The sequence below is a fragment of the Gasterosteus aculeatus genome, chromosome 4, assembly GCF_964276395.1.
Source record: "Gasterosteus aculeatus chromosome 4, fGasAcu3.hap1.1, whole genome shotgun sequence".
Lineage (NCBI taxonomy): Eukaryota > Metazoa > Chordata > Actinopteri > Perciformes > Gasterosteidae > Gasterosteus > Gasterosteus aculeatus.
The window spans coordinates 31843245-31867698 of record NC_135691.1 but is presented as its reverse complement, the minus strand read 5'-3'; the positions used below and the strand labels follow the sequence as shown (position 1 = coordinate 31867698).

The 24454-nt window shown below is 48.8% G+C and overlaps 1 protein-coding gene across 1 annotated transcript in view; it reads right to left on the bottom strand.

Annotated features, from left to right (window-relative positions):
• The window catches only part of snd1 (staphylococcal nuclease and tudor domain containing 1), a 113349-nt gene extending 92237 nt beyond the window's left edge, over positions 1 to 21112 (bottom strand). Inside the window, exons 1-11 of the mRNA XM_040172875.2 lie at positions 20746 to 21112; positions 18378 to 18527; positions 17821 to 17941; positions 17560 to 17641; positions 13855 to 14015; positions 12775 to 12866; positions 12028 to 12186; positions 11830 to 11936; positions 11253 to 11343; positions 7118 to 7222; positions 599 to 700 (exon numbers count right to left, since the gene is read on the bottom strand). Coding sequence (XP_040028809.1) covers positions 599 to 700; positions 7118 to 7222; positions 11253 to 11343; positions 11830 to 11936; positions 12028 to 12186; positions 12775 to 12866; positions 13855 to 14015; positions 17560 to 17641; positions 17821 to 17941; positions 18378 to 18527; positions 20746 to 20820 — 1245 coding nt within the window. The 5' untranslated portion in view covers positions 20821 to 21112. The remainder of the gene's footprint in view (positions 1 to 598; positions 701 to 7117; positions 7223 to 11252; positions 11344 to 11829; positions 11937 to 12027; positions 12187 to 12774; positions 12867 to 13854; positions 14016 to 17559; positions 17642 to 17820; positions 17942 to 18377; positions 18528 to 20745) is intronic.
• Between the last annotated feature and the right edge of the window lie 3342 nt (positions 21113 to 24454).

Genomic DNA, 24454 nt, shown 5'->3' with positions numbered 1-24454 from the left:
TACAATAGCAGCATCAATCTGCCCCTTCATTTGCTTTTTTTTTTTGCAAGAAAGATTGGTGTCTTTTCCACCATCGCTCACATTCTGATGTGACGGCTGTTAAGAGTCAGCGATAACTTTCTGGAACCATTGTTCCAAGGTCATTTCACCCCAAGTTGTGCGTCTCCCACACAACCGTCTTCAAGTCACAGCTCATCTCATGACGTTTTGTTGACGCGGTGGCGCGCGTCCCGAGTGCCCTCCGGCTCGGCGCCGCGCTCCGCCGGGTCAGATGTGTGCAAATCACAGCGGGCCCTCTTCGGTGTAAAGACTCCGCGGATCAATAGGCACACGAGGAGGAAACCAACAAGCGCTTGTTTGAAAGCGTGCGAGCGGGGGGCCCAATACCGAGCCCCCCGGGGCCTCGACGGGAAGCACTTGACATTCAAACGGAGCGGGATGGTTTTCTAGTAACAAATAAGAGTGTTGAACCGCGTGTGCAGCCAATGTGGGAATCCCAGTTTAGAGCCGTTGTTTAATCCATCAAAAGCATATTAGAAGCAAATCAAGTTGACTAACAGTGTATAAACACACACACACACACACTTTGATTTCGTACCTTTTTACCAATGAGCTTCTTCCTCAGGAACTCGCGGGCCTCGAACATGTAGGGGATGTCGTACAGTGGACGGAAGCGCTTGTCTTTGTCCTTGTTCTTCTCCTGGATGGAGGGAGACGGAGAAAAGGATCATTCACATGACTCTTCAAAGCAGTGCGACACAGATTTGCACACTTTCCGACGTCAGTGTCCTCTTTCCCCCCGCGACTTTGCTTCTGTGACTGACAGATTTTAATGTGGACAACAACAAAAATAACAACAAGTTGGCGATAATGTGGGTTTTTTTCTTCAAAAACGCACAGAACACCTTCCTCAAACACTGTCGCCGTCGAGCCACTGCGACCCTCCCAAAGGGGAACAAAATAAGAATCAAAGTACACAGTTACCAAGGACACGGATGAAAACCGCCAAGGCAAATACACTTAAACTGATGTACAAAGGCGAGCTGACACAGATGTGTGCCACGTGCACAAAAGAGAAAAAGCGTCCCTCAATGCGCTCCCCCACCCTCTCTGACAGGAGCAGCCACAAATAGATCATATTTGCATTTTCAAAAAAAAAAGAAAAAAGGGGAGGCTGAGGTTTTTTGTTGTTCCCGGAGTTGAGACACACGCAGTTTTTGTAGGGGCGAGATGAAGGAAATACAAACATAATACAGCAAATGACAATGACTCAGCAGGAAAATAAACAACAGGCGCTGACGGGAGGAATAACGCTAGGAATGACAATACCAGTGTGCTCGCCTTCGCCGCCCCCTTCTTTGAACTCCATAGTTATCCGTGAGACAAGCGGAAAGGAACACACGGGGTGGGGACTAATCCCTCATTCCCTCCTCCCTCGCTCATCCATTCTTAAAGCCTCTCAAGTCCGTCCCAGCCGCCAGGTGTGGCATCAGCTGGGCTGATGGCGGCGGCCAAGAGCAGACGTCCTTGATTTTGTGTCAGTCGTGGCTTACAGTCAGGGTCGCTCATCCCTACTAAGTCAGTGTCGGGGGGAGGGGGGCTTTGCTTGCCCCAAATGTCAGACGATTCCGGGACCCTGAACAATGGAGTCTGCATCCAGAAGGGCCATCACATGAGGCCCCTTAAGGGCAACACGGAGGCCCTTTAGCATCCCACTAGGCCCGACTGGAAACAAGTGGATAACGTCAACGGGGGGGGGGGGGATTTTAGGTCCTAGGACCTAAAAGGAGGGAGACACAAAAAGCAGGAGGGGGCGGGGGGATCATTTTCAACTAATGAGCCGCTTCACGGAGCCATGTCACTTAGGGCGAAGAGTGGAAATGTCAGCACTCTGTGCCAATTAGACGCGAGGAGCGGAGGAGCGGAGGAGCAGACGAGGAGGACAAAGGCTACTTCTCCATCTTCCAGAAGGTCTGCGAGGGAGCCGAGCCGAAGGACGAGACAAAGCCCACCCGAGGCGAAAGAGTCAAGAGACAAAGAGAAGCCGCGTGGAAGTGGAGCGCGGGCTGCCGCAGGAATCGATGGCGGCGGATTGATTCCCGCCGCCGCGATAAGGAGTCCATATTGGCTGCAGTGCTATTCAAACAGCAACGATGAGAGCTTAATATCAAAAACACACACATACAACATTCCAGAGTAAACGAAGGACATTTTGCCTCCTCAAATGACTCAAACGAGACCAACTGCGCCGCGCCCTCACATCGCTATTATGCAGTCGCATGAAGGTTACAGGGAGAGGGGGGGGGGAGAGAGAGAGAGAGAGAGAGAGAGACACCGCCATGTCTCAGCCGTGACCCAGTAACAACAGTTTGCTCTCCGCATCCTCGGGGGGGCTTCTGTTCTATTTGGGGTAAATTCCCTTCGTTCCAAATTACCAGCTAAAGCTCGGGAATGGCCTTTGACTACAGCGGGGGCATGACGCTAGCTGGATGGTACAGTGTGGCAGCGCTGCGGGGGCCGCGCCGCAGATGTGTGGACGCCGCGGCGCCCGCGAGCAATGTCGCCGCTTCGGGACCTTCAAGGGTGAAATGGTGACTCGGGAGCACGTCACGCTTTTGTGATGCGTGTCGGTGGAGTTTACGGGGGGGGGGGAGGTGTACAGTAGTAGGTCATGTCACTTTTTCCAGGTTAACCAATTGAGGAAGAGATGTAATGACCTCACGTTCACAGGGGCTCATACGCCAGAATACAAATGAGCGGTTAAACCAGATGCCGCCATGGGCCAGGAGAGGAGGGGGCATCACCTGTAGCGTCAAGGCAACGAGCAGCCACTCAACGCGCAATGAGCTGCTGGCGGACCGCCGACGGGTTAATTTACCGGGGAGAGCGGTGACGGGCCCACAGGCCGCGCTCTGATTGGCCCGTCGTGAACAAGGACGTCACGCGGCCGCGCTATTCAATACGTGGAGTGATGAGTCGGACATTTTTGGGAGCAGACAACGTGCACTGCAGGACCTGCGAAATATTTTTTTTAAATCCATTGTTGCAGAATATAGCTTCAGCTATTGAGAGCACCCCCCCCCCCATTTATAAATATTAAAACACATCGAGTCCTGAAATGATCTGAGGTGGCAACAACGCCGCATTCCTCAGAAGGAGCAGCCGCATTATCCTCCAACGCCTCTGCGACTTCCTCCCCTTTCACCGACTCAAGCGCGGGCCAAGTGCTTTGCCTTTTCAGCAGTGTCGGCCAAAATAATAAATAAAAAACCCACAGTGCTGAAGAGGGACACTGGCCACCAACTTGCCTCGCCAAGAGTGCAGGAACGAATCACTAAGTGGGCAAACCTCCTTCCTCCCAAAACTCGAGGTCAAAGCACGCGACGCCGGGCGGGAGGCGGGGCCATGGGAACGCACACATATGGCGAGACAGAAGAGGGAGGGAGGAGACGAGCGAGGGTCCGTCTGCTTAAATGCTGGCTACCACGAGAACGCCGCCTCTCGATTCCGCTCACAAAGACATTTTCTTAAGCTGTGCAAACTTTTTTTTGCATTATAAATGTGGGCTGATCAGATATTATCTTATTGTACAGCTGTAACGCTACAGCTACGGTTCCCATGGCGTTTGAGCGTGCCGGGCGACCCTACAAGTAGATAATTACCACAGGAGCTGTGACAGCTCTGCAACATGTTCCCTTCATTTCCTGCATCCTGCCGCATCTCTTTGACCTCCCGTGTCTCGACCCGCGACTGTAGCCGCCAAAACCCAATGAATAAGTCAACAAAAACCAGCACTCTATGACAAGGGTTCAAACAGCGGCGGCGCAACAACAAAGGGCGTGCGCGGCGCTCCTCGTGCTTGTGAAGCCCTGCAAATTGTCAAACTCTAAATACGGCAGGTCTGAAAAGTTTTCAGAGAGATGCTAATAAGAGAGCGGCGCTGCGGTACAAAAATAAACCCAGTAATGGGAGGGTAAAAGAACGAAGGAGACAGAAGTAAAGAGGGCGCAGGGAGGGGGGGGTAGACAGGTGGTTTATGGGAGGAGGCGGGGGGAGATTGAGCCACACCTCCATCCCTATGGGCTCAGTCAGCACGCGGGCGCGGCGTCGTCTAAAAAAAAAAGATGGAGGAACCGAGAAAAAAGTAACTAAGGGGAGAAGAGGAAAGGAGGCGGAGGAGGAAGCTGACTTCAACTCCTGAGCTGAAAATAACTCCCATCTGAAGAGACGCCACAGCAGGACCGCTGGGGAGGAGCCAAACGAGAGGGAGCGCTAGCGAGGGGGTTTGTGCCCGATGCCTTGCTGCGGTCCGACACCATCGGTCCACCGCTCCGTCAGTCTGGAGTGCAATTAGTCTGGTCACGAGAGGGGTGGAGGAGCGTTGGGGGTGGGAGTGTGCGTGTGCGTGTTTGTGTGTGTGAAGGGGGGGTGGCGGGGCGTTAGGCCGCTAACGGGAACCAGAGGAGATGGGAAGAGGAGATGTGGATGGCAGTAGCGGTCACAGTTCATCAGTCCACTGGTTACGTCGCGTCTGGCCTTGGTTCCCCTTGAACAGTAAACACACCCACGGACGCACGGACACGCAAACACGCACGCGCACCCTCGGACACGCGCGCAAACGGCGTTGCTTGCAGAAATGCACGGTCAAACACAGTGCACAAACACGAATCCAGACGGACAGGGATAATAATGACAACTGGCACCAGAAAATCCCCACAGACCTCGAGAGAATGAAACACACACACGAGTTGGTTTTTCTCTGGAGATGTCCCTGTTCTTGTGCAGTGTTAGCATGCACATACTTTGAGAGGCTCTAATATATATATATATATATATATAATATATATATATATATAATATATATATATATATATATATATATATATACACCCACGCGTGTGCGTCTACAACCCATGTTTGTGCACATGCTGCTGACAGACCTTTCCCGACTAAGACTAATGTAGCCGAACGAAGCGTGTCACTGTGCGTCTGCGCCGCAAACCGGGACGCCGTCTTTCTGTCCGCCCGCCACATTCGGAGCAGGAAGGGATGACGTCGGGGGGGGGGGGTTTGAGGCTGAGCGATACCTGCTGTGACCTCTGAGGTCGCCTACAGGATTTATATTTCTACCCGAGAGAGGGGGATAAATCCCACCACCAACAGCTGTTGGTCACATCTGGCGAGCGTTTGTCGTTTACGAAGGGGGAACACCAGTTAAAAAGCAAGGCCGTTCAAAGGGAAATCAAATAAACAGAATATATTTGAACAAATAATATCGCGACCATCTTGTAGGGTGAACCACTTGGGCATTCTTAAAATATTTACATGAGATTCTCATATATATATATATATATATATATATATATATATATAGCAACAAAGAAAGATTTAACAACGTTTCTAAAATGACAGTGAATAAAAAAAATCTGCATCTGTGAAGGAGGGCAGACAGGGCATGAAATGAAGTTCCCCTGCACGCGGTAAGGAACAGCTCAACTTCCTAATGAGGTGGCAAATGGGAGAAGACGTCGGAACTCTCAGTCCCGTGGGGGGGCTTTAACGGCTCTGCATCAGGTTCTTAAATCTTCAATATTTATTCCTACTGTGCCTCGACCGAGACAGTGAGCACAGACGTTTAGCAGTCGGTCGGCTCTATTCTACCTCGGGAGTCCGAGGGCCCGTCGTGTCCTCAGTGCGTCTCTCACAACTCTGCGCTGCTGCCATGGCGACGACACTCGGCGCCGAGCCGACGGACTCGCTTTAGCTCGGACAGAAATAACTAGCTAACAAACCATCATCAAACTAAAACAAGCAATAACAGCGTTTATGCATGACTACCCCCCCGGACGAGGGGTCACAGATGCAACGTTCAAGATTATGAACAATAGAAACGTTTCAGTCTACTAGCCCAGTGGGCTGGTATCCGGACAGACTTCAATTTGCACGTTATTTACAGGAGAAATGACACACGCAGCCACGCAGGAGCAATTAAATGTGCACAACGTGCGAGAAATAGTGATACAACACCAACATCTGGGCTCCCTGTGACTTACAACTGTGTAATGAAGCACAGAACACACACATCTGGCATCGGCAGAGAGAGAGAGAGAGAAGACATTAACCTGGAAAATATACATGGAGGAGTGAAAGGAAAGTAGAGTCAAACAGGAACAGTAGCCGGGGAGAGAGAAAGAATCTGCAAAAGGGGGGGATGAAATGTAGACCAGTAAAGTGGGACAGATGTAAAGATGATAAAACAAGCACGAGAGGGGGGGGTCAATAAAAACCCACATAATGTAGACCGAAAAAGCAGACGTCCAGACAGTACACTTCAACTGCTTCCTGGACCCCCTCCCGCTGTGGTCGTGGACTTACGGAATGTTTGTCAAACAGCCTCCGACACGTCGAACAGAGCGAGAGAGCAAAACGGGGTTTGTGCTAAATATGAAACTCTGATATGAAGAATCACTGCTGCGGTGGCAAAAATGGGGGGGGGGATAATCACAGCTAATCACAGCTGGGGGGGCTCATGATACTCTGGGGACGGCATACAAGCACCTGGATAAATATACCACTGCGACGAGGTATGTGGGTGTAAGTATGCATTCGTGTACGTTCGCACTTTACTCCTTGAAGTGATTCTGAAGTGGGTTGGAGGGGGACGGGGGGATGTTGAGGGGAAAAAAAAGAAAAATCGATGTGCCTCACTCTCTGCACCCACTGAGTTTCTCACTGTTTTTTGCATGTGCCCCAACTGCGGGAGCGCCACCAAGTGGTCAAAGGTATTCCCACGGTCATTTATTTAGAGAGAGGAAAGGAGAGCAAAGACGTGTCAGGAAAGAAGCGCAGGGAGATGGATCAATATTCAGAAGTGTGTGTGTGTGTGTGTAAATACGCAACTGTGGATGAAAAGAAAACGTTCAGTCACTCGCTCGTGCACGAGGAGCCGCTCGCCGTGTCAGATCAGCGTAGCAGGACAATCAGAGCGGATGCCATATTTTATTTTTATTAAATACTGTTAATGTCCCATCACGTGTAACGCGCATACAGCGCACGCGTGCACGAGGAGCACGGTGAACTTGATGGGACATTGAGGGGGGGCGGGGGGGGGTCTCACCTCTCCCTCGATCCTAGGGGGCCGGATGCTGGACAGGTGGATGGTCTTGAGTTCTCCAGAGTTGAGCTTTCCCACCACGGCGTCGGCGTTGACCACCTGCATCACCTGGGGGGGGGACGGAGGGAATAAAGAATAAACGTAAACGTACAAACATGAATTCATCTGAAAAGAGGACAACAAATCCCACCGCTGCAAGATGGACGAGAGTAGTGGAGGAAAAAATAAATAAGACTGGCGTTGCATTTGGCTTTTTGGCGAGTGAGCGAGCAGATCGACTGGAAGCGAGATGGGAAGTGAAGGATGAGGGGAAGGATAAATGGAGGGGAAGAGATCTATTCGGGGGCGGAGGGAGAGTGACAGTGCCGATCGAGCGCAGTCACCGGGAGCCAGGTGAGAAAGAGGGACTCCAGTAAACAGGCGACAGGCGAGCTCGGGCGTGGCGGCCGGCACGAGGTTTTTGGAGGACAGAGCGAGGACGTTTATCCGTCTGGGGGGGGGGGGGGTATCGGGGGAGACAGTACTTTAAAAAACACACAAACATCCCGTTAAAGACAGACCGGCGGAGCATCACGCCGCCCTCTGGCCGACAAACGGCTGGCGGCACTTCATTCCGGAGACCTTTACGAGTGCAACTAAAGACACCGACTAATTTATGTTTGGCATTTAGATGTTAGTTCCCTCCGCACCAAGAGGCAGCCGCCTCAATTTATAGGGAGGGGGGGGGGGGTATTCAAAGCTACACCTGTGCGAGCCTGCAGTCGGGAACTCGACCCGATCTTCTGCGTGTGCCGCCGCACCCTCGTAAAGCGGGCGGAGGAGGGAGGGGGCAACGTGGCGGAGACGGACGAGGCTCCCCGACGACCCCGAGGCCTTTTAAGCAGGCCGCTGCCGACAGGCCGGGGAAATCAATCTCCCCGCACGGGTGGCCACCCACATGGGCGCAGTCATCCCTCACACTGTGGCCGAGACGTAGGCGGTGGCTCAGGCCCCCAAACGGAGAGATGAACAATCTAGACTGTGTGTGCAAAAGATAACCAGAAAGATCCCTTCAGAGTTCGAGATAAGGTTGAATCTTTTTTTTGGGGGGTGTACTGGGAGTCACAAATCCAGGTGTATTAAAGGCTGTTTGGGAGATTCATTAGTCGAGTGAAAGCAAGTCAGACTGCCGTCGCATTTGTCACCAGAGAAAATAAATTAGACCGGCCCCGGCGTGCTAAACAGGCCGTCCGCCACAGCGGCCGAAATACATCACATACTAACCGGCGAGCTGAGTGGGAGAGAGAGAGGGGGGCCAGGACGGGAGGGGCCGCCAAGAGCAAGTGCGAGCATGCGTGTGCACGGCGTCGTTACATACGTGCACGCGGCTTACACACATTCGCGCCGTAACAAGGTCATTTTCGTGGCCTGCCCATATAAATAGTGACAGAGAGAGCGAGAGAGAGAATGTGGTAGGAGCAGAAGAAAGCGGCTCGGCATTTAGCGGCTAATTATCAGCCGGAGGAGGCAAGACGCGGCCCGAGATAGAGGGACAGAAAGATGGAGCAAAAGAGAGATGGGGGTGGGGGTGTAATCTCTCAGCAAATATCACAAGAACAGAGGCGGAAGGAAAAGATGGAGGAGAGAAAGGGGGAAAAAAGTCTTTGCAAAAGTAGCTGCCACGAGGGTCGAGTGAGCCGGCCGAGGAGACAAATAGGCGGGCAGCGTGACTCACTGGGTCTGCCGCCCCCCCCCCCCCCCTCCCCCCTCTCCCACAGACCCCCCAGAGTAGGGATCTACTGCCACCTTCTGCCCGCGGCTGACACGACATCTGCAGTGGCCGAAGATCGGTCACGGCGACGTGGGAGGATTCTTGGCCGGATCCATTTCAAATAAACCGGAGACCGGGGGACGGAGCGCTGACCACAGGGTGATTCTCTGCGAAGGACACTGTCCGGGGGGGACAGGTGCCGATAGTCTCCAGAGACTTTTCTAAATCGCTCGGCCGATTTTTAACTGGGGCACAAGCCAATATGGCCTTTGTGAGACTTTTTAATTTGTTGAAGAAGCCGTCGGACCTTGTAAGCATTCTGTGCGACTCCTCTTAAGTGGTGCAGACAGCGTGGCCGCGCGTGTCATCGCTTTCCCTTTTAACCATTGTTGAAGTCTGCTATTCGCTCTCCTTGCATTGCTGTGAGGCACCGGCGCACCTCTTACTCCCAACACAGGCCAGAAACTGCATTTCTAGGATTATTATACAAATCTGTGTTATCAAAGCTCAGCCTTTTAAATGTTGACTATTTTTGTACCATTTTACAAGCTGTTATTTCTCATCATACGATCCTCAGGCGTCACAAATCGTTATCGATGTGGTCGTCCTAAAGCGACAGTGACAAGCTAGATAAGGGGCTGGTACAGGGGGGGTTTACACCCCATCACCTTTTATCCATCACCTCTCAGGTTGATGGTTACCCGGGAGAGGAGATGAGGAGAGAGGAAGCCTACTGGGGCATGGCCTACATCCGCTGTGCCGGTCCCAGCAGACAGACAGAGACAGAGTCCAAAAACAAAAAAAGAAAAAGGGGGAAGATTCGTCAGCAGGATTGACTTGTGGGAATTGGACCCGCTCAGCCTCTCCACTCTATCCGTCACTCACATAACAAGAAGTGAGAGTGGAGTGGACGAGGAGAGCGGAGTGCATGATGATGGGATTGATGGATGGATGGATGTGTGTGTCCCTGGGAGAGTCGGGTGCATCTTGGTATTAGGTGCCGACAAATAGCACGGGGGAACCGGCATTAGGAGGTGGGGGCGGGGGGGTAGCCTGTCCAATATGTACTCATCTCTAGAAAAAAGGTGGAGGGGCATCAGCAGCTACCACAAGGACACCAGAGGCAGGCCACCAATAATAAAACATTTTAAAAAGTTCCCATTTCTCGCTGAACTTGCTTTCAGCCTCTTTCAAACACGCAGCAGACTTCCCTGCAAAATGACCCCCACTGCCCGCACACAGGCATCTTTCATTTGGGGGGGGGGGGCGTTCAGAGGGATCTGAGAGCAGCTCACACTGATAATATAGATGTTTTATCCTTTCCCGAGCCTCATCCTTCTGACTCAGGAAAAAATATATTCATACGCATGGGCTTCTTTTCTCCCTCTTCTTTTTTGCGCCTTCCTTATGGTGTGTGCAGTTTATCAAACTCATCCCGTAAGCAGATTTCCAAAGCAATACCTTTTATGTAACCCTCAGGCTAGCCATGAATTTTTCAGGGTCTTAAAAGTTCAGGGTCAGCACAGGGAGGAAACACGGACAAAAGCCAAACTCTGTGGGGAGGACGGGGGCATTAAAGTCAGTTTGTTCATTCCTAGAGAAAAAAAATCTATATATATATACATCGAAGGGTGGCGTGCACGTGTCATCATTATAGATGCACACAGTGGGGGACGGATTTAACGCTGATGTTTTCAGACCCAGAGCAGCTTTGCCACGTTAAAGCTCGGACACCCCCAATAAGTCAGTATGTGATTGGAAGGAACTAGGAGAGAGTGCACTCGTGTGTGCTTAATACTAAGGACACTCGTTCTCTCCCGAGGACCCGGGCCAATAACCTCCTCAGCCGAGATCTCTCGCTCCCGGCTTTCGAGGTCCGCTGGGTAGTGGGGGTTGGTGGTGGGGGGGGGGGGGGCTCTGCGGTAGCAGACGCCCGGCCATTTGGCCCTGATTTGACTGGGGAGCGCTTAAGAGGAAGCCGTTAAGCATCCTTCCCCGGCGCCTTAAGTGAAGGATTCTTTGTTTTGTTTTATTATCTTTTTATGCAGTGGGGTGGGGGGCACAAATGTGAAAGTAAGAGGTATTTCTTTTTTATTTTGTTAGGAGCACCGGAGCGGTGCTGGGGGAAAACTAGGCTCGGCGCGGCGGTGAGGGGAAGCGGGGGGGCTCGGAGGCAAAGGCCCGCTGCTGCTGGGTAATGTCTGTGCGTCACGCTGACAGCCGTGTACCTCGCTGCTGCTTTCTCTCTGGGGTCCAAAAGAGAAGGGGGGCCTTTTCAATGGAAAAGCAGGACAATCCAAATTGAAAATCATTATGTTAGGGGCCAAAGAAAAAGTGCCAATTAGACAGAGACACACACACAAGATAAAAGCGGCATCGGGGCCTCACCTTGGCTACGAATTGCCTGTCCTTCAGGTCCAAGTTGGCTGTGGGGGCCACGTAGTCCTTCCAGATGCGGATCTTTCGCTCTTTGGCGGATCTGTACAAGAACAAGGTCACATGACCATCAGTGGTCGTCCTCGACATCAGCCAGAGACACGCAGGGCAGTCGAGTGGATAACAATGATCCGTTTGGCTGGAGAAAAAAGCCCATTACGCTGCAAAAAACCCCAAAGATGCTTAAGCCACAGTTACTGCAGCCATGATGGATTGTGGGCCGGAAGAGCGGCCTCGTTCATGACAAGCATTCGTATGCATAACATTCCATATAAATAATTATTGTATTACCCCAAGACTCTTCACATCCTCAATTTATTTTGTCTTTTATCCACTCACTGCTTTCCCCACAACCAATTACATTCTACACGTCCACTCTTCTCTTTTCGCAGAATTTAATAATTCACCACCGTTGAATAAAGCGCTTCTTGAAGTGCACGGATGAGACCATTTTAAACACGACTTTTTCCCTGCGCAGCTCCTCGTAAGTTTCACGTCCGGCTGAAGCGCCCGGCGTCTGCTTGCGTACCGTTCGGCGGCTCGGAGCTTCTCCGCCCCCTGGGTGTAGACGGCCATGGACCAGTCCACGCAGCGGGCGAAGCCTTCCTTCAGCAGGAGCTCTGTTATGTTGCCGTTCTGATAACGGCGAGCAAAAAAAAAAAAAAGAAGATGAGACTGAGGCAGTCAAGGAGGCGGACGGGATTCGCGGTTGTGTTTCTCTCCTCACCGGGTGAAGGATGGTGCCCAGGATGATCTGGTTGGGGCAGCTCTCCAGGATGATCTGAACGTCCCTTTGCAGCAGACGGGACTCTGTGAAGAATTTGGCCTCTGCCGCGAACTGCTCCGGGTACTCCGTGCCGTCGGCTTCCCGCTTGAACGTGGGGCACTGGCGAGAAAGGAGGGAGAGGGGGGGGGGGGGGCGACAGAATAACGATGAAGTAAATAGCCTCAATCCGGTGGGAAACGTGTTCAAACGGGTCCGAGCGGCACGCGTGGAGTCTACGGAGATTTCCAGCAGTCAACCAGCGCCTCTAGAAGGTTCTGTGTCTTTTGATGACATCCACTTTTTTTGTTATTATCCTGTTATCCACTTTTAACCGATTTCACCTTGCTGCACATGCATCCCGTATTTTCTTTTGAGCGTGGCGAAACACCAGAGAGATAAAAACGCATCAGGAGCCACGAGCAGACGAGCTTTAGAAGGATAAGACAAAGAACGCCTTGATACGGATGTTCCATCTTTATGTGAAGAAAACAAAGCAATTGTTACGGCTGGATGGCAAATCTGAGCTTTATAAAAGAGACTGATGGGGAGGTTTACTGGTCCTCCTTCATCTACATCTGGAGAGCCATCTGATGCCGTTTGCTATTTATTAAGCTCCTCACTGGCGCTGTGAAGGTAGCTGGTTAAATCGGCTCCATGGTTACACTCCAGCACATCGGTAAAGGCAGCGAGCGAGCAGGCGGCAATTACCTTGACTCCAGAAAGCATGACAGTGACCAGGTAGTGGTCGGGGAGCAGCAAGGCACGAACAACGCTGCCGTCTCGCACGTGCTCGATGATGGCTGCAGGGAGGGAGGAGAACGCAAAGCCTGTGAGTATTATGAGCCGGAAAGAACATTCGCAGAGGAAAAAAATGGCGTCAGCATGGATCTGCAAAACAAGAACAACTGAAACAATATTTCACTGGTTAAATATGGGATTATTTTTAGCGGTGCTATATTACTACCAAAGAAAAAAGAAAGAAAGCATACATTTTAATTTTCTACTTTCACACTGAAAAATGTAGAGAGGGCTGAATCAGTTCGGCATCCACGGAGAAACCCCATGTGTGATACTTTCATGTGAGCCGGCCCATAAAAACAGCTCCGCGGTCGGCCCGGATGAGACTCGCATATATGTGCAAGATATCACAACTTCAATGGGACAGCTTTTGAGGAGTCACGTGTATTTATTTTCCCCACAGATCACATCACTCGGCTGCTGCTGCTGTCGACCTCTGTGGTTTAAGAAATTCTACAGGGTGTGAATAAATACTGTTTTGGTGATGGGTTCTCTCAAATCTCCACGCACCAGCTTTCTGTGTATGACGTGTGTGCTTGTTGTGCGTCTGCCTCAGCACATGAGACAAACGGTGGTACTCAGTGGTTTTTTTGTGTTTTTTCCCCAACCACAGCAATTTGAAGCTTCAGCCTAATATAAAAGCAACACAGACAGCCTCTCGTGAGTAGTAAGAACGAGGAACGAGCATTTCTTCATTTCCCCATTCAATTAAAGCGTGGTGAAATGAGCTGAGCCGCTGTTAAAGGGCAGTCACCTGGAAATGAATGGAGGGGCACATTACGACTCCGGTAGGGTGCGGGACGAGAGACTGGAGAGAACGAGCCGGCGAGGGGCGATAAAGCCCGTGTTGTTAAACGCCCTGAAGCCGGCATTAATTAACAAACAAAACACCTTCAATCAAACCCCAGAAAAAAAACATGGAAGATTTTGTTTTTGTCCTCGGTGTGGATGTTTGCAAGCTGCCCCCCGAAGAAGAAAACAAACCATTACCGTTGATAGGTTTCTGGTGCAAGGAGTCAACGAAGTTGCGTGGATTCTCTATGGTGTACTTGAGGTCGCGGATGGTGTGCGCGCCGCCGCCTTCACTCCACAAGCCCTTCTTGGAGGCTTTAGCCTGGTCCTCCACATCACAGAGTCTGGCCTGGTCTGGACTGATCACACACACACACAGGCAGAGTTTAAGACACAATAAAAAGCGAAAAACACAGACTGTGCAGCTGTTAAAGGGATACGATGGTGTAGATGGTGAGTAAAAGTGAGATTGTTTTGACGAAGCATGTAAAAGTAGTAGTAAATATGGAACAAATATTCGCCCCATCTTTGGAGTGACGCCGAGTGCGAAAGTGGTCGTTGGAAGGTTCCTTTGTCAGAACGGCAGGTGCCGATGGCAGGTTCCTTTTTCACAGCGGCATGAGCAGATCTCAGTTGGGTATTTAGCGACATGCTAATACCAAGCAATGTTAAACGAGCATCTTCGTCACCATGGGTTTGCCGTACATGTTTTTTTCTAACTTCATTGACAATCTCCCGGATCACAGCGACTTGCAAGTAGGGCAGCGTCTTAAATGAACTCGTGTATGGCTGCTGCTTCGATGCGGTTTCGGCATCACAAGAACTACGATGCTCGCAGCGGATGCAAAAGGTCTCAGAAGCTCCATCGCGACGGGCTCAGGGTTACTGCTGCTGCTGCTGCTGTTGTATGCAAGTAAACATTAGTTGTGTACACGTTCAAAGCTTAGGGCGGCACGTCTTGACATACCGCTCTGCTGTTTAAGAAAAAAAACAAAAAAATGTACCCGAGGATTCTGTGAAGAGACAATAACAGTGTTTGACGGCTCCTTCAGAAGCCTCCACGCAGCTGGCTACAAACGCCACAATTAATTCCATGCCGGCTCCCTAAATTGTGCAGCCTAATGCTTTTTTTTTTAGTGCCATTGTACAACTTTAATTATATTCATTACTTCAAATGGCCAACAGGCTTCTGTTTAGAATCAAAGGGCGCCTGATTGAGCGGCGACGGTGACTTTTATTTGTTTTTTTTACATCTTGCTGCCTAAAGACAGAGTTTGCTTCAGAGAGGCAACAAAGTGTCTCTCCATTAAAACGCGACGCGCACAAATCAATACTAAATGTTTTCTACGGCCCAAAATCACAAATCAGCCTCTGCAATCTGTACCGCACACGCGTGTCCTTTTCTCCAGCTGCCGTGTTCCCACTTTGACTTTTGGACCCGCGCCGGAAAAGCCGGCGCTGAGGTCCCCTCGCCCTCTACGCTGATTTGGAAAAACAGCACCAGATTTAAATCGAAGCGGCTTCTTGCTTACAGGGCAGCAAGAGTGGAACTTTTCTGCGGGGAGTCGATTGCGTTTAAGCTACTTAGCATTGAGGCAACTGAACGGGAACGGAGAGCGAGAGGAGAAACCCGACGATGGAATCAAGGAACGCTGACATTGTAACGCCACCAGAAGAGCGAACGCAGAGCGAGATAAATAGAAATCCCTGTGTGTGTGGAGGCAGGCGATAGAGGACTTATCCACGTCTTCCAAAAGCGCTGCGATTTCTTTTCTCCAGGTCAGTGACGCCTTCGCACAGACGCGTTGCTTGAAACCAACACGCCGACATCGATGGGTAAGAAGGTGCAACAATACCGAGGAAGGCTACTGGAGGAGGAACGGCCAAGAAAGAGAAACACTTGTATATTCTTCTATTTCAACACACTGGAGGCTGCGTCTTTCATCTCTGTGTGGCTGCCTTGCACAACCAAAAATACTTTAAAAAGAAATGTTGAACTTCAGCTTGCTGTTGTCTTACAGTTCGGAGATGGCGTGGAATCTTGTTCCATCGTGTGCGTGACCGCAGGGAGTGGGAGGGGGGTGGGGGGGGGGTAAAGTTCATTCCCCTCGGGCGTTTACGCCTGACAACTAGCACTCCGGTGGGGCTCCGGTTAGAAGACGACAAGGAGCAACGGGAGGATTAGGAAGCGTTGAGTCGATCGCCATGGTGACGTGGCGGCCCTCCTGCTCTGATGGGCGGGGCCGTTCAGTAAACCTCTGGCTGTGGGCGTGGCCGAGGATTCTGACCCATTCTCTGGCTCCTGACACGTCAGTGCACCGGACATACAGCATATTTTATTTATATTTATGGAAATCCCCAGAATTCTGAAATGTTTAACTTTAAGATTGACGAGAGGATATTTCAACACGGTTCACGATGGAAAACATCAACAGTATCAAAGTCCTTGGAGCGGTCCGGATTATGACCTTGCAGGGAGGAAAGCTCCCCACGGTGTAACTAATGAATGGAGGGGAAACCACGCGGCGCTGATTGGGTGCGGAGAAGAGTTCTGCCGGAGAAATCTAACACGGTTCTGTGACGTTCAGTGAACAGCGAGGAAAATCCAGTTCTCCCAAAGGTCGCTTGTGCAGCGAAGCTACTCGGAATGAATCCTCTGGTCCAATGTAACGATTCAAGGGGATTTCATTGGCTCAAAATGACTTACAAAGCAATTCATCGTGTGAAAAATAGATCATTGTTTGATTATTGAAACATATTCTAGTGTTAACTGCATTAAGGGACAGAAATGTGTGCGTCGTCTGGTGTGTGTGTGTGTGTGTGTGTGTGTGTGTGTGCGCTGCTCAGCACTCGTTCTATCGTCCCGTAATTACAATCCCCTCCTTGTTAGTGCGATCAACGTGGCCGGTCACGAGAGGGGGAGACGGGGGGGTAATGATATTGGAGGCCAGGGCACTGAGGGGAACAACAAAGGCCTTAAGTCCTCACTGAGTAATGGGCCTCCCCTTTGGCCAAATGATGTCTGCCTACACTTAAAGCACCGTTTACATTAGCGCTCGTTTGGGGCCATTGCACACCGAATGCTCGCAACGGGTCGTTAGCGGCCAAATAGTCACATCAGCGCTCGTAATGCCGGAAGATATGAATGTAGCAGCACGAGTCAAATTGCTTTTAATGGGTGTAATGTGCAAATACTGCCACTGGGGGGGATGTACAGTACTTTGTCAGACAGCGCTGGTTGTGCAACTTTATCTGTAGGAAGGGGGTGGGGGGGCGGGGGTTTACTGTGTGAGGGCAATGTGGCAGAAGCGGGTTCCTGAGGGACGTCGCTGCTGCAGCGGGGCAACACTGCCACCATCTGGGACACCACGGATCCGTCTCAATTCTCTACGGCCCACTGGCGGAGGACTTGTGTGGAGCTCCTCGCGGATTTAAAAGTGTTGTGCTGCTCAGCCAAGAGCATTGTGTGCCAAAAATATTTACTTCTCACCGGTTGTGAGTGTGTGTGTGTCTTTGACGTAATCACTTATAGCATCAGTCTCTTGTATGGCAACATCCTTTAGGTCAGCCAGGCCAACAGGATCACGGGGAACAAAAGACGTGCCAAAGAAGCTCATATGTAATCATTTGTAAATCCCAGAGAGGCAAGTATTACGGTCACATGTTGCGTTGCTAAAGTGGATTAAAAACCGTTGCGCACAACAGATGGAACCTACACGCATCCCACCAAAAGCGGAGTGATGGACGGAAAGGCCAACGGGACCTTCAGAGGCATAAGTGGCAGTTTCAAAACGGGGTTTAACCCTTTCCGTGCTTATCCAAAGCGTCGCGCTGGCATAGAAACCAGTCATGTCGACAAACAAAGAAAAACAGCTACAGCTGGCGTGGAGCGAAAGATCGTACTTGTTCCCCCTGATTCCTTCCCTGCGGACGGTGGCCAGGCCCTCCGTCACCAACGTGTCAGCAAGGTTCTCGCCCGTCGTGTCTGAAAGGAGAAAAACAATGTAAGAACTTTTTAGCCCAGGAGCTACGCGGTTACATTTACACAGTAGTCAGTCATGGTCGGTTGTGTTTAGTTGGAGCGGCTGGTGATCAGGAGCGTGGATGTTCAAATAAAAATTTAAATAAATCAGTTTTTACAGGTGGGAGGTTTTAAATGCTCACCTCTGCCCAGGTAGACCATCCCGTACTCCCTGCCCAAAGCCGTCTTGATTTCCACGGTGAAGCACACTTCTTTGCCGATTAGCTTCTTCCGCAGGAACTCTCTGGCTTGGAAGGCCCACGGCTGCGATAAAGACAGGAATGTTAGATGAATGCCCCCTAAAGTTGACCAAGAACTGCTAATGAGGCGTATTTTCAGTGAGGACAACTAGGAGTGACTGACAGCTGCAATAATCAACATTATCTTTTGTTTCAGAAATAGTAAATCAGAAATGTCAGTCTCGAACATTTAGGTTTTCTTTCTTCTTTTGCGCAGAACATCTGGCTGTGATGAATACTACCGCCGGCATCTTAAAGCATCATTTTTTTTTAGCATTTTTACATGTTGACATCATTTGAAATCAGGCATTATCACATTTTCCCTCCTGCACTGAAGACACAGACCCCCTCCAAACTGGAACATCATGTGAGTGGAGTGGGGCTACTTAGCGGGACCTTGCTCTGCCTTTGCCAAACACCCAGATAAACATAAACAAACGCATGGCGACGGGACCGCTCACCTCATCGGGGGTGTCCTTGCTGTCGGGCTGGCCCTGGGCGGCTCGGCGGGCCATGGCCCCAGCTCGGATGTTACTGAGATTGATCTGACGCTCCGGGGGGGGGCCGCCTCGCGGCTGGCCCCGGACAATGATGGCGCAGCCCGACAAGACCTGGGGGGAGGGGGGGGGAGAGACAGAACGATTATTTATCCCGCAAGCGCAGACGCCATCTTCAACACACTGTGCCGTTCACGAGCCACGAGCAAATAGCAGACAACGACACCTGTAAAGTAATGACAAATAAAAGACATTAGAACGGGTCATTATCACAGCCACGCTCAGGAGATGCGAATCCATTTCCAGTTAAGAAAAGAGATTTTGATGAATCTTGATGTCAGAGTAGCACGGAAAGCTATTGTGCCGCCGGGAAAGCAACTACTCGTTGCCGTGGAGACAGTCTGTCACTCAAATCTGAAAAGATAACCTACTCTTGGGTTTGACAACCATGGCATTTACACGAATCTGAGCAAACAGCTTTTATCTGCGGACTCTCCAGGGTGTCTGCGGGGAGCATCATCGGGGGAGGGGGGCTGTTGATCTAAGATGTGGGTCAGATAAAGTCTTCCGTCTGATCACCAGCATTTGCCCACGACCTGGCTGGCAAGTGACCGGTTGTTGTTATTTTTACACACTGGCCAGGGATGAAAAAATGAAAAGGGCATCCTGTGCACTTCTGTGTTTGCAAAAGGGACCAAAAGTTCCACTTGGGGTGGGGGAGGGTACTACAGGGCTTTGCTCAACTCCTTGATCAACATTCTCAAGGCGCAGAGTTGACTTCATTAGATCAGGGCAATCAATGCAGGTCCTCCTATAAATTTAAATCGTGTGGGCCGTGTGAAAGTTTATTTAAAATCCAATTCTACCCAAATTATATGAATCCAACGACTCAGAAAATGGTGCACTGACAGATGGTTGACAAATCTCTCCGTGCCTTCAGTAACAACCCACCAGAGTGTAACCGACGCACATCATCACTTCCCCGGGGGGGGGGAGTGTTTACCAGTTTACTGTAGTGGCCACAGTTCTAAAAGCAGCCCTTCTTCCAATGCCTGTGGCAATACACTTCCCCTACCAACACTAACACACACATACACACATACATACACACACAGTAGGTTGTATTAGTGTGCCGGTCCGTTTGGGTCGTGGTGGCACGCAGGAGACAAGCGTGGGTCTGCTCAGCCAACCGACCTCGGGCCAAACCGCAGAACTAAAATTATGCAATGAATGCATACATAGTAACGAATAGAAACTCTGTTAACCTTGAACCTTATCTCGCTGTTTTATAGATAAACCGAAATCAAGGACCGGACCACGCAGAGGTCTCACACAGCCCAGCTGAGTGGGAGCTCGCGGGGGCTTGAGAAGTTGTAGCTACGTGTCAGTTTCCAGTGGTCGGTTTCTATGCAGCACACTGGGGGAGGGAGAGGGAAGGAGGGGGGAGAGAATATGTGACTCGAGGAATGTATCCACACATTAACCAGCGCACATGATAGTAGATTTCCCAACAAACCGGTGCTTCAAAACGCTGAAAGATGACGCAATTGCATTTACAGGAAATGTTGCGAGGAGCAATAATAAAAACGATATTAGCTAACGTTAGCTGAGGCTTTCGGGGGCTAGCTCGTACGCTACTTGGCTAAGTACTCATTTAGAAATGGCCAGTCGCTTGAATGACTTCGACTTGCGTGAACACGGTCTCCTCCGCGGCCAGTAGCAGTACAGACCGCGGACTTTATTCATAAAGACACAGGTTTCTGGAAAATAAACGCTAATAGCTAGCAATTAGCCAGCCAAATAGCTGGGAAACTGAACATCTGCTAGCAATACTGTTAAGTTACGATGTTAAAGTTTTTGGTAAACTGTGGTAGAAATTCCACTAAAAGCAACTTAAAACAACTTCGGTTCCTTTTGTCGGCGTAACGTATTTTAATACGCTGGACAGCTCAGCTCAAAACGTTGGTTAAATCACTACAACCAACTAGCATGATAGCAAACATGTGCTAACGTCAATGGGATTCAGCGCATTAGCATGCTAGCAATTGTTGTAGCAACGCGGCTAATGCTAGCTGGCAGGCTGCCGCAGCTAGGTGGGCTACATGTCAGTGACAGTTGTTAAGTGACACGTTGCCAGCGGTGGTATTCAACAGACAGCTGCATGCATGTGGCAGAATCAGTTCCATTCGTGTTGTATGACAACAGACGGTGACGTTAAGTGAAACGTCAGCGTCCATGAACCCCTTGGCTAACTTAACTAGCTGTATGCCCATATACTCCAGACTCGCAGGGAGGGAGGGGGGGTAACATATTCTTATGATGGGATTCCTACCATTTTCACAATTCCTCTTTGCAGAGAAGCAGCCGGAGAAGGGGCAGCCTGACTCGGTGCCGAAACAGATGCCATGTCCACTGGTTTGAGATACAACGCCGTTAAAAAGGGGTGACCAGGTCAGGGAGCTGGGAGTCTTCTACTGAAAGCCAAGAGGAAAAAAGGCTGAGCGACGATCAACACACACGTTATACCGGAAACACACTTTGCCATGCATGCACACACACGTCGAACTCGTTCCGGGTCCGGGAGAGCGGAATGAATGGGAGCGAACGGGGCAGGCTCGCGACCGCACGGGCAAGTTGAAGTAAAGTCTTCCGGAGCAAGAGGTTCGACACGTCAGCGTAGCGTTAACGCAGCTGATGCTGCCTTCGAGGGGCGTCGGAAATGTTGAATCTGAACTTCAAACAGACTTTGATCCGAATTTGGAGTGGGGGAAGAAGTAGGCTACAGACTAAAATACTGCAGCTCAACTGTAGTCAGAAATAAACAGTGGTTAGAATTTTGAGAGTGCATAATATGTGGGACATGTTGTGGGGTGGCATAAATATATTTTGCATGAAATGTGATTGCTTAATGGATATTAAAACCGATAATAAGTAGTCAGATTGTGATTATTTTTACACTCTTTGTTGCACTGTATTTTGTTTGATGTTTTTTTTCTTAATAAATACATTAACCCCAAACTGCATGTATAATCATTTAATAATAAGATCATTTTTATTAATTATTATTTGTGACTACACTACACAACGTGGTTTAACGAGGTTTACAGCCCAAATATAGTGAAACAATACAAAACAGAAGAGTTGATTATCCTATGAACCTTCGTCACGTCAGACATTTGGACTTTCACAGCATCATTTTGGCATGCTTCATTTTCAAAGCAGCATAAAACGTGTTTTATTCCTCATGGTTTAAAAGAGTTGGATGAACAACAAAACAGCAACATAACAAGTAATAATGACATGTAACAATAATGACAATAGTAATGACAGAGAATGTCACCAGATTTTTCAGGGGATCATCTTGAATAAGATTTATATTTTATTTTGCATGTTCTGTTTTGCTCTGTTTCGGTTGTACTAGGCAGCTCTTAGATGTGAGAGGGAAGCGGAGCCTTGATGGAAAATAACCTTAACTCTCACGGGACCTATTCTAAATATTCACAGGCCAAATACGTTTTTTCGTTTTTTTTTTTCCCTAAAAGAGAGGGAAAAAGAGTCTTTGTGTGAAAGAGAGAGAAGGACAGACAGATGGCGTCTTGTGATGATTCTCCAGAGGTTTGTGGTTTGATGGATTCAAATTTGGAAATGTATGCTTGATCTCATGTTTTCTATGTTTTCTATGTGTTGTTTAAAAACAGGGAAAGATTAACTTGGAATTTCTACACAATTCGGGTAATGTGAATTTAGGAGCTCTTAATGTTTGGAATGGTGTATATTGATGATATTGTTCAGAAGAATGGGTGATTTATTCAAATAGCATAAAGAATTTGTCATAGCGTGTTGCACAAGGTAAGAAAAAACCCACCAAATTCACCAACTCTTCTTCACTTTCAAAAATAAAGAGGGACTTTTGAAAACAGCAATGCCGCCAGTCTGTTGTTGTGCTGCTGGTTTGTTGTTTATCCAACTCGGAGCCTTAAAATCATGAGAAATAAAGCACGTTTCAAATTTCTACCAAAGACTTTAAGGTCATAACATCGTGCTGCTTTGAAAACGAAGCATGTCAAAATTAAATAACATATTAGAATCGATGAACGATGGTTGCCTGCTAAAAAAAAACACGGCACAACTGGCCACGTGGGACACTTGCTCCATTAATAAAGATGAACAAAAACAAACGCTCTCATTCACGGCACAGACAAAACATTCATCTTTAAGAATAAGACATAAAACATGAACGACACGTGAAAGTCACAACAGGGTGAAGACCATAAATAACGAGCGACCGGGGAGGCAGCTCCGTTGTGCACACGGCACCTTAGTGCGCTTTGGAGAGCTTTTGGTAACCTTTTTACGCGGATGAATAAACCACGTATGTCGACGCTGCAGGGCGCAGCACATCATTGATATATATGTTTTATGCTCTAAACAAACACCTTAGATGTGTTGGTAAGATGTATACTCATTTTGTGGCATGGACTGAGACACTTAAATGCCGTTCCCTAATTTGGCGAGCCCAGATAAGAATTTACGCGCCACGATTATTTATTATTATTATTTTTAACAACAACACCTAAGTACTTTATTCAACCTCGTATGGCACACACTGCGCGTGCAATAAAGTACTATAAATCAATGACCACATCAACTCCCCGGTAATAAATAAAAAAGCTCTCCTTAATTGTTCTTTGTCTCGGTTGGCAAGGAGATGATGGTGTCCAAAAAATGGCTGTCCTCTATCTAACCTGGCTGATTGTGCTGAGTATTATTGTCCTCTAACTCATGGTTAATGTATAATTTGGGCCATATGGCATTTTAAAATGTGAGCCTTTATTTCGGTGGCTCTTCGATCTGTGTGGACCCAACTAATGATATTCAATTAGTCATTAAACAGGCCCAAAGACGAGCCTTGTGTGGGTTTTCACATAGGCTAATATTTGCTTGTCAAATATTTCCCTTTGAAACGTTTACAACGCATTTTTATCTGCTGGCTGCCCAAAGAACATCTGTGAGGGTTATTTTAGCCTCCCTCCTCTGGATAAACGAGGTGCCCCAATTGGCCCTTTCCTCGCGCTCACATACGAGTATATTTGTTCACGTTTTGAAAGAAAATGTAATAAAGAGAGACTGGGTGATGGATTTATGATTTATCAAAAGCACTTTACCATATGCTAGTCGTCATTGGCGCAGATTTTCAAATGTTTGTTTTATGAAAAAGAACAGGGATCTTTAACCTGGGAAAGGATGCCCTCGTCACGTGATCACATATCCCCCCCCCATCCTTTACAGAAGGGGAAACGTGCCAGTGTTGATCAATTTGTGAAGTAAAGACTAAATTGTGTTGCATTGAAAAAGTCATTTAAAAAGAGGCCGTATAGCAGCCTCTGCGCAAAGGGAAATGCGTCATAGTTCTCCAATTTAAATAAACGATTACTGTTGATTTTTGAGTTACAAATGAAATTGAGTACATTTTTAACTAAAAAAAACAAAATGTATATCGATCAAAATGGGAAAATATCTGTTTCTGGGGGAGATCATTTATTATAAAAACAATAAATGATTAATCCACTGTTCTGGCTCAGCGTTATCAAGTGTTATATCTTATTTGACTAAGTTTGTCGAGGACAAGTGTTTTATTGTTTATCTTTTTTCTTTTTATGTGTGATGTGCAGAATCCTGTAAAACCTTTAAGCGTGAATACGATATTATATCGTTCAAATCTAGACGTAATTATTTAGAAAAACAATTTGTAAAACTCGGAGGTCTCTTTAGGAATCTTCCTGAATTAACATTACTCAATCGTTCTACCCTCCTCTGCATGTTCCATTAAATCAAACTACTGGGTGTTTGTCTCGTAAAAAATCCAAGTGGAACCAAGAAAGTTGCCGTGTGTCCTATTTAAAGCCATATAACCTAAAGTCAATTTTAAGCCCGTGAGGCGCACATTCACTTGCAGGCAGTATTGACACTTAAGGCAAGAGGCTCCACGACATGTCGAGGTCAGCAGGCCTATAAATGTATGCTGAAGGGCGTCATTCCAC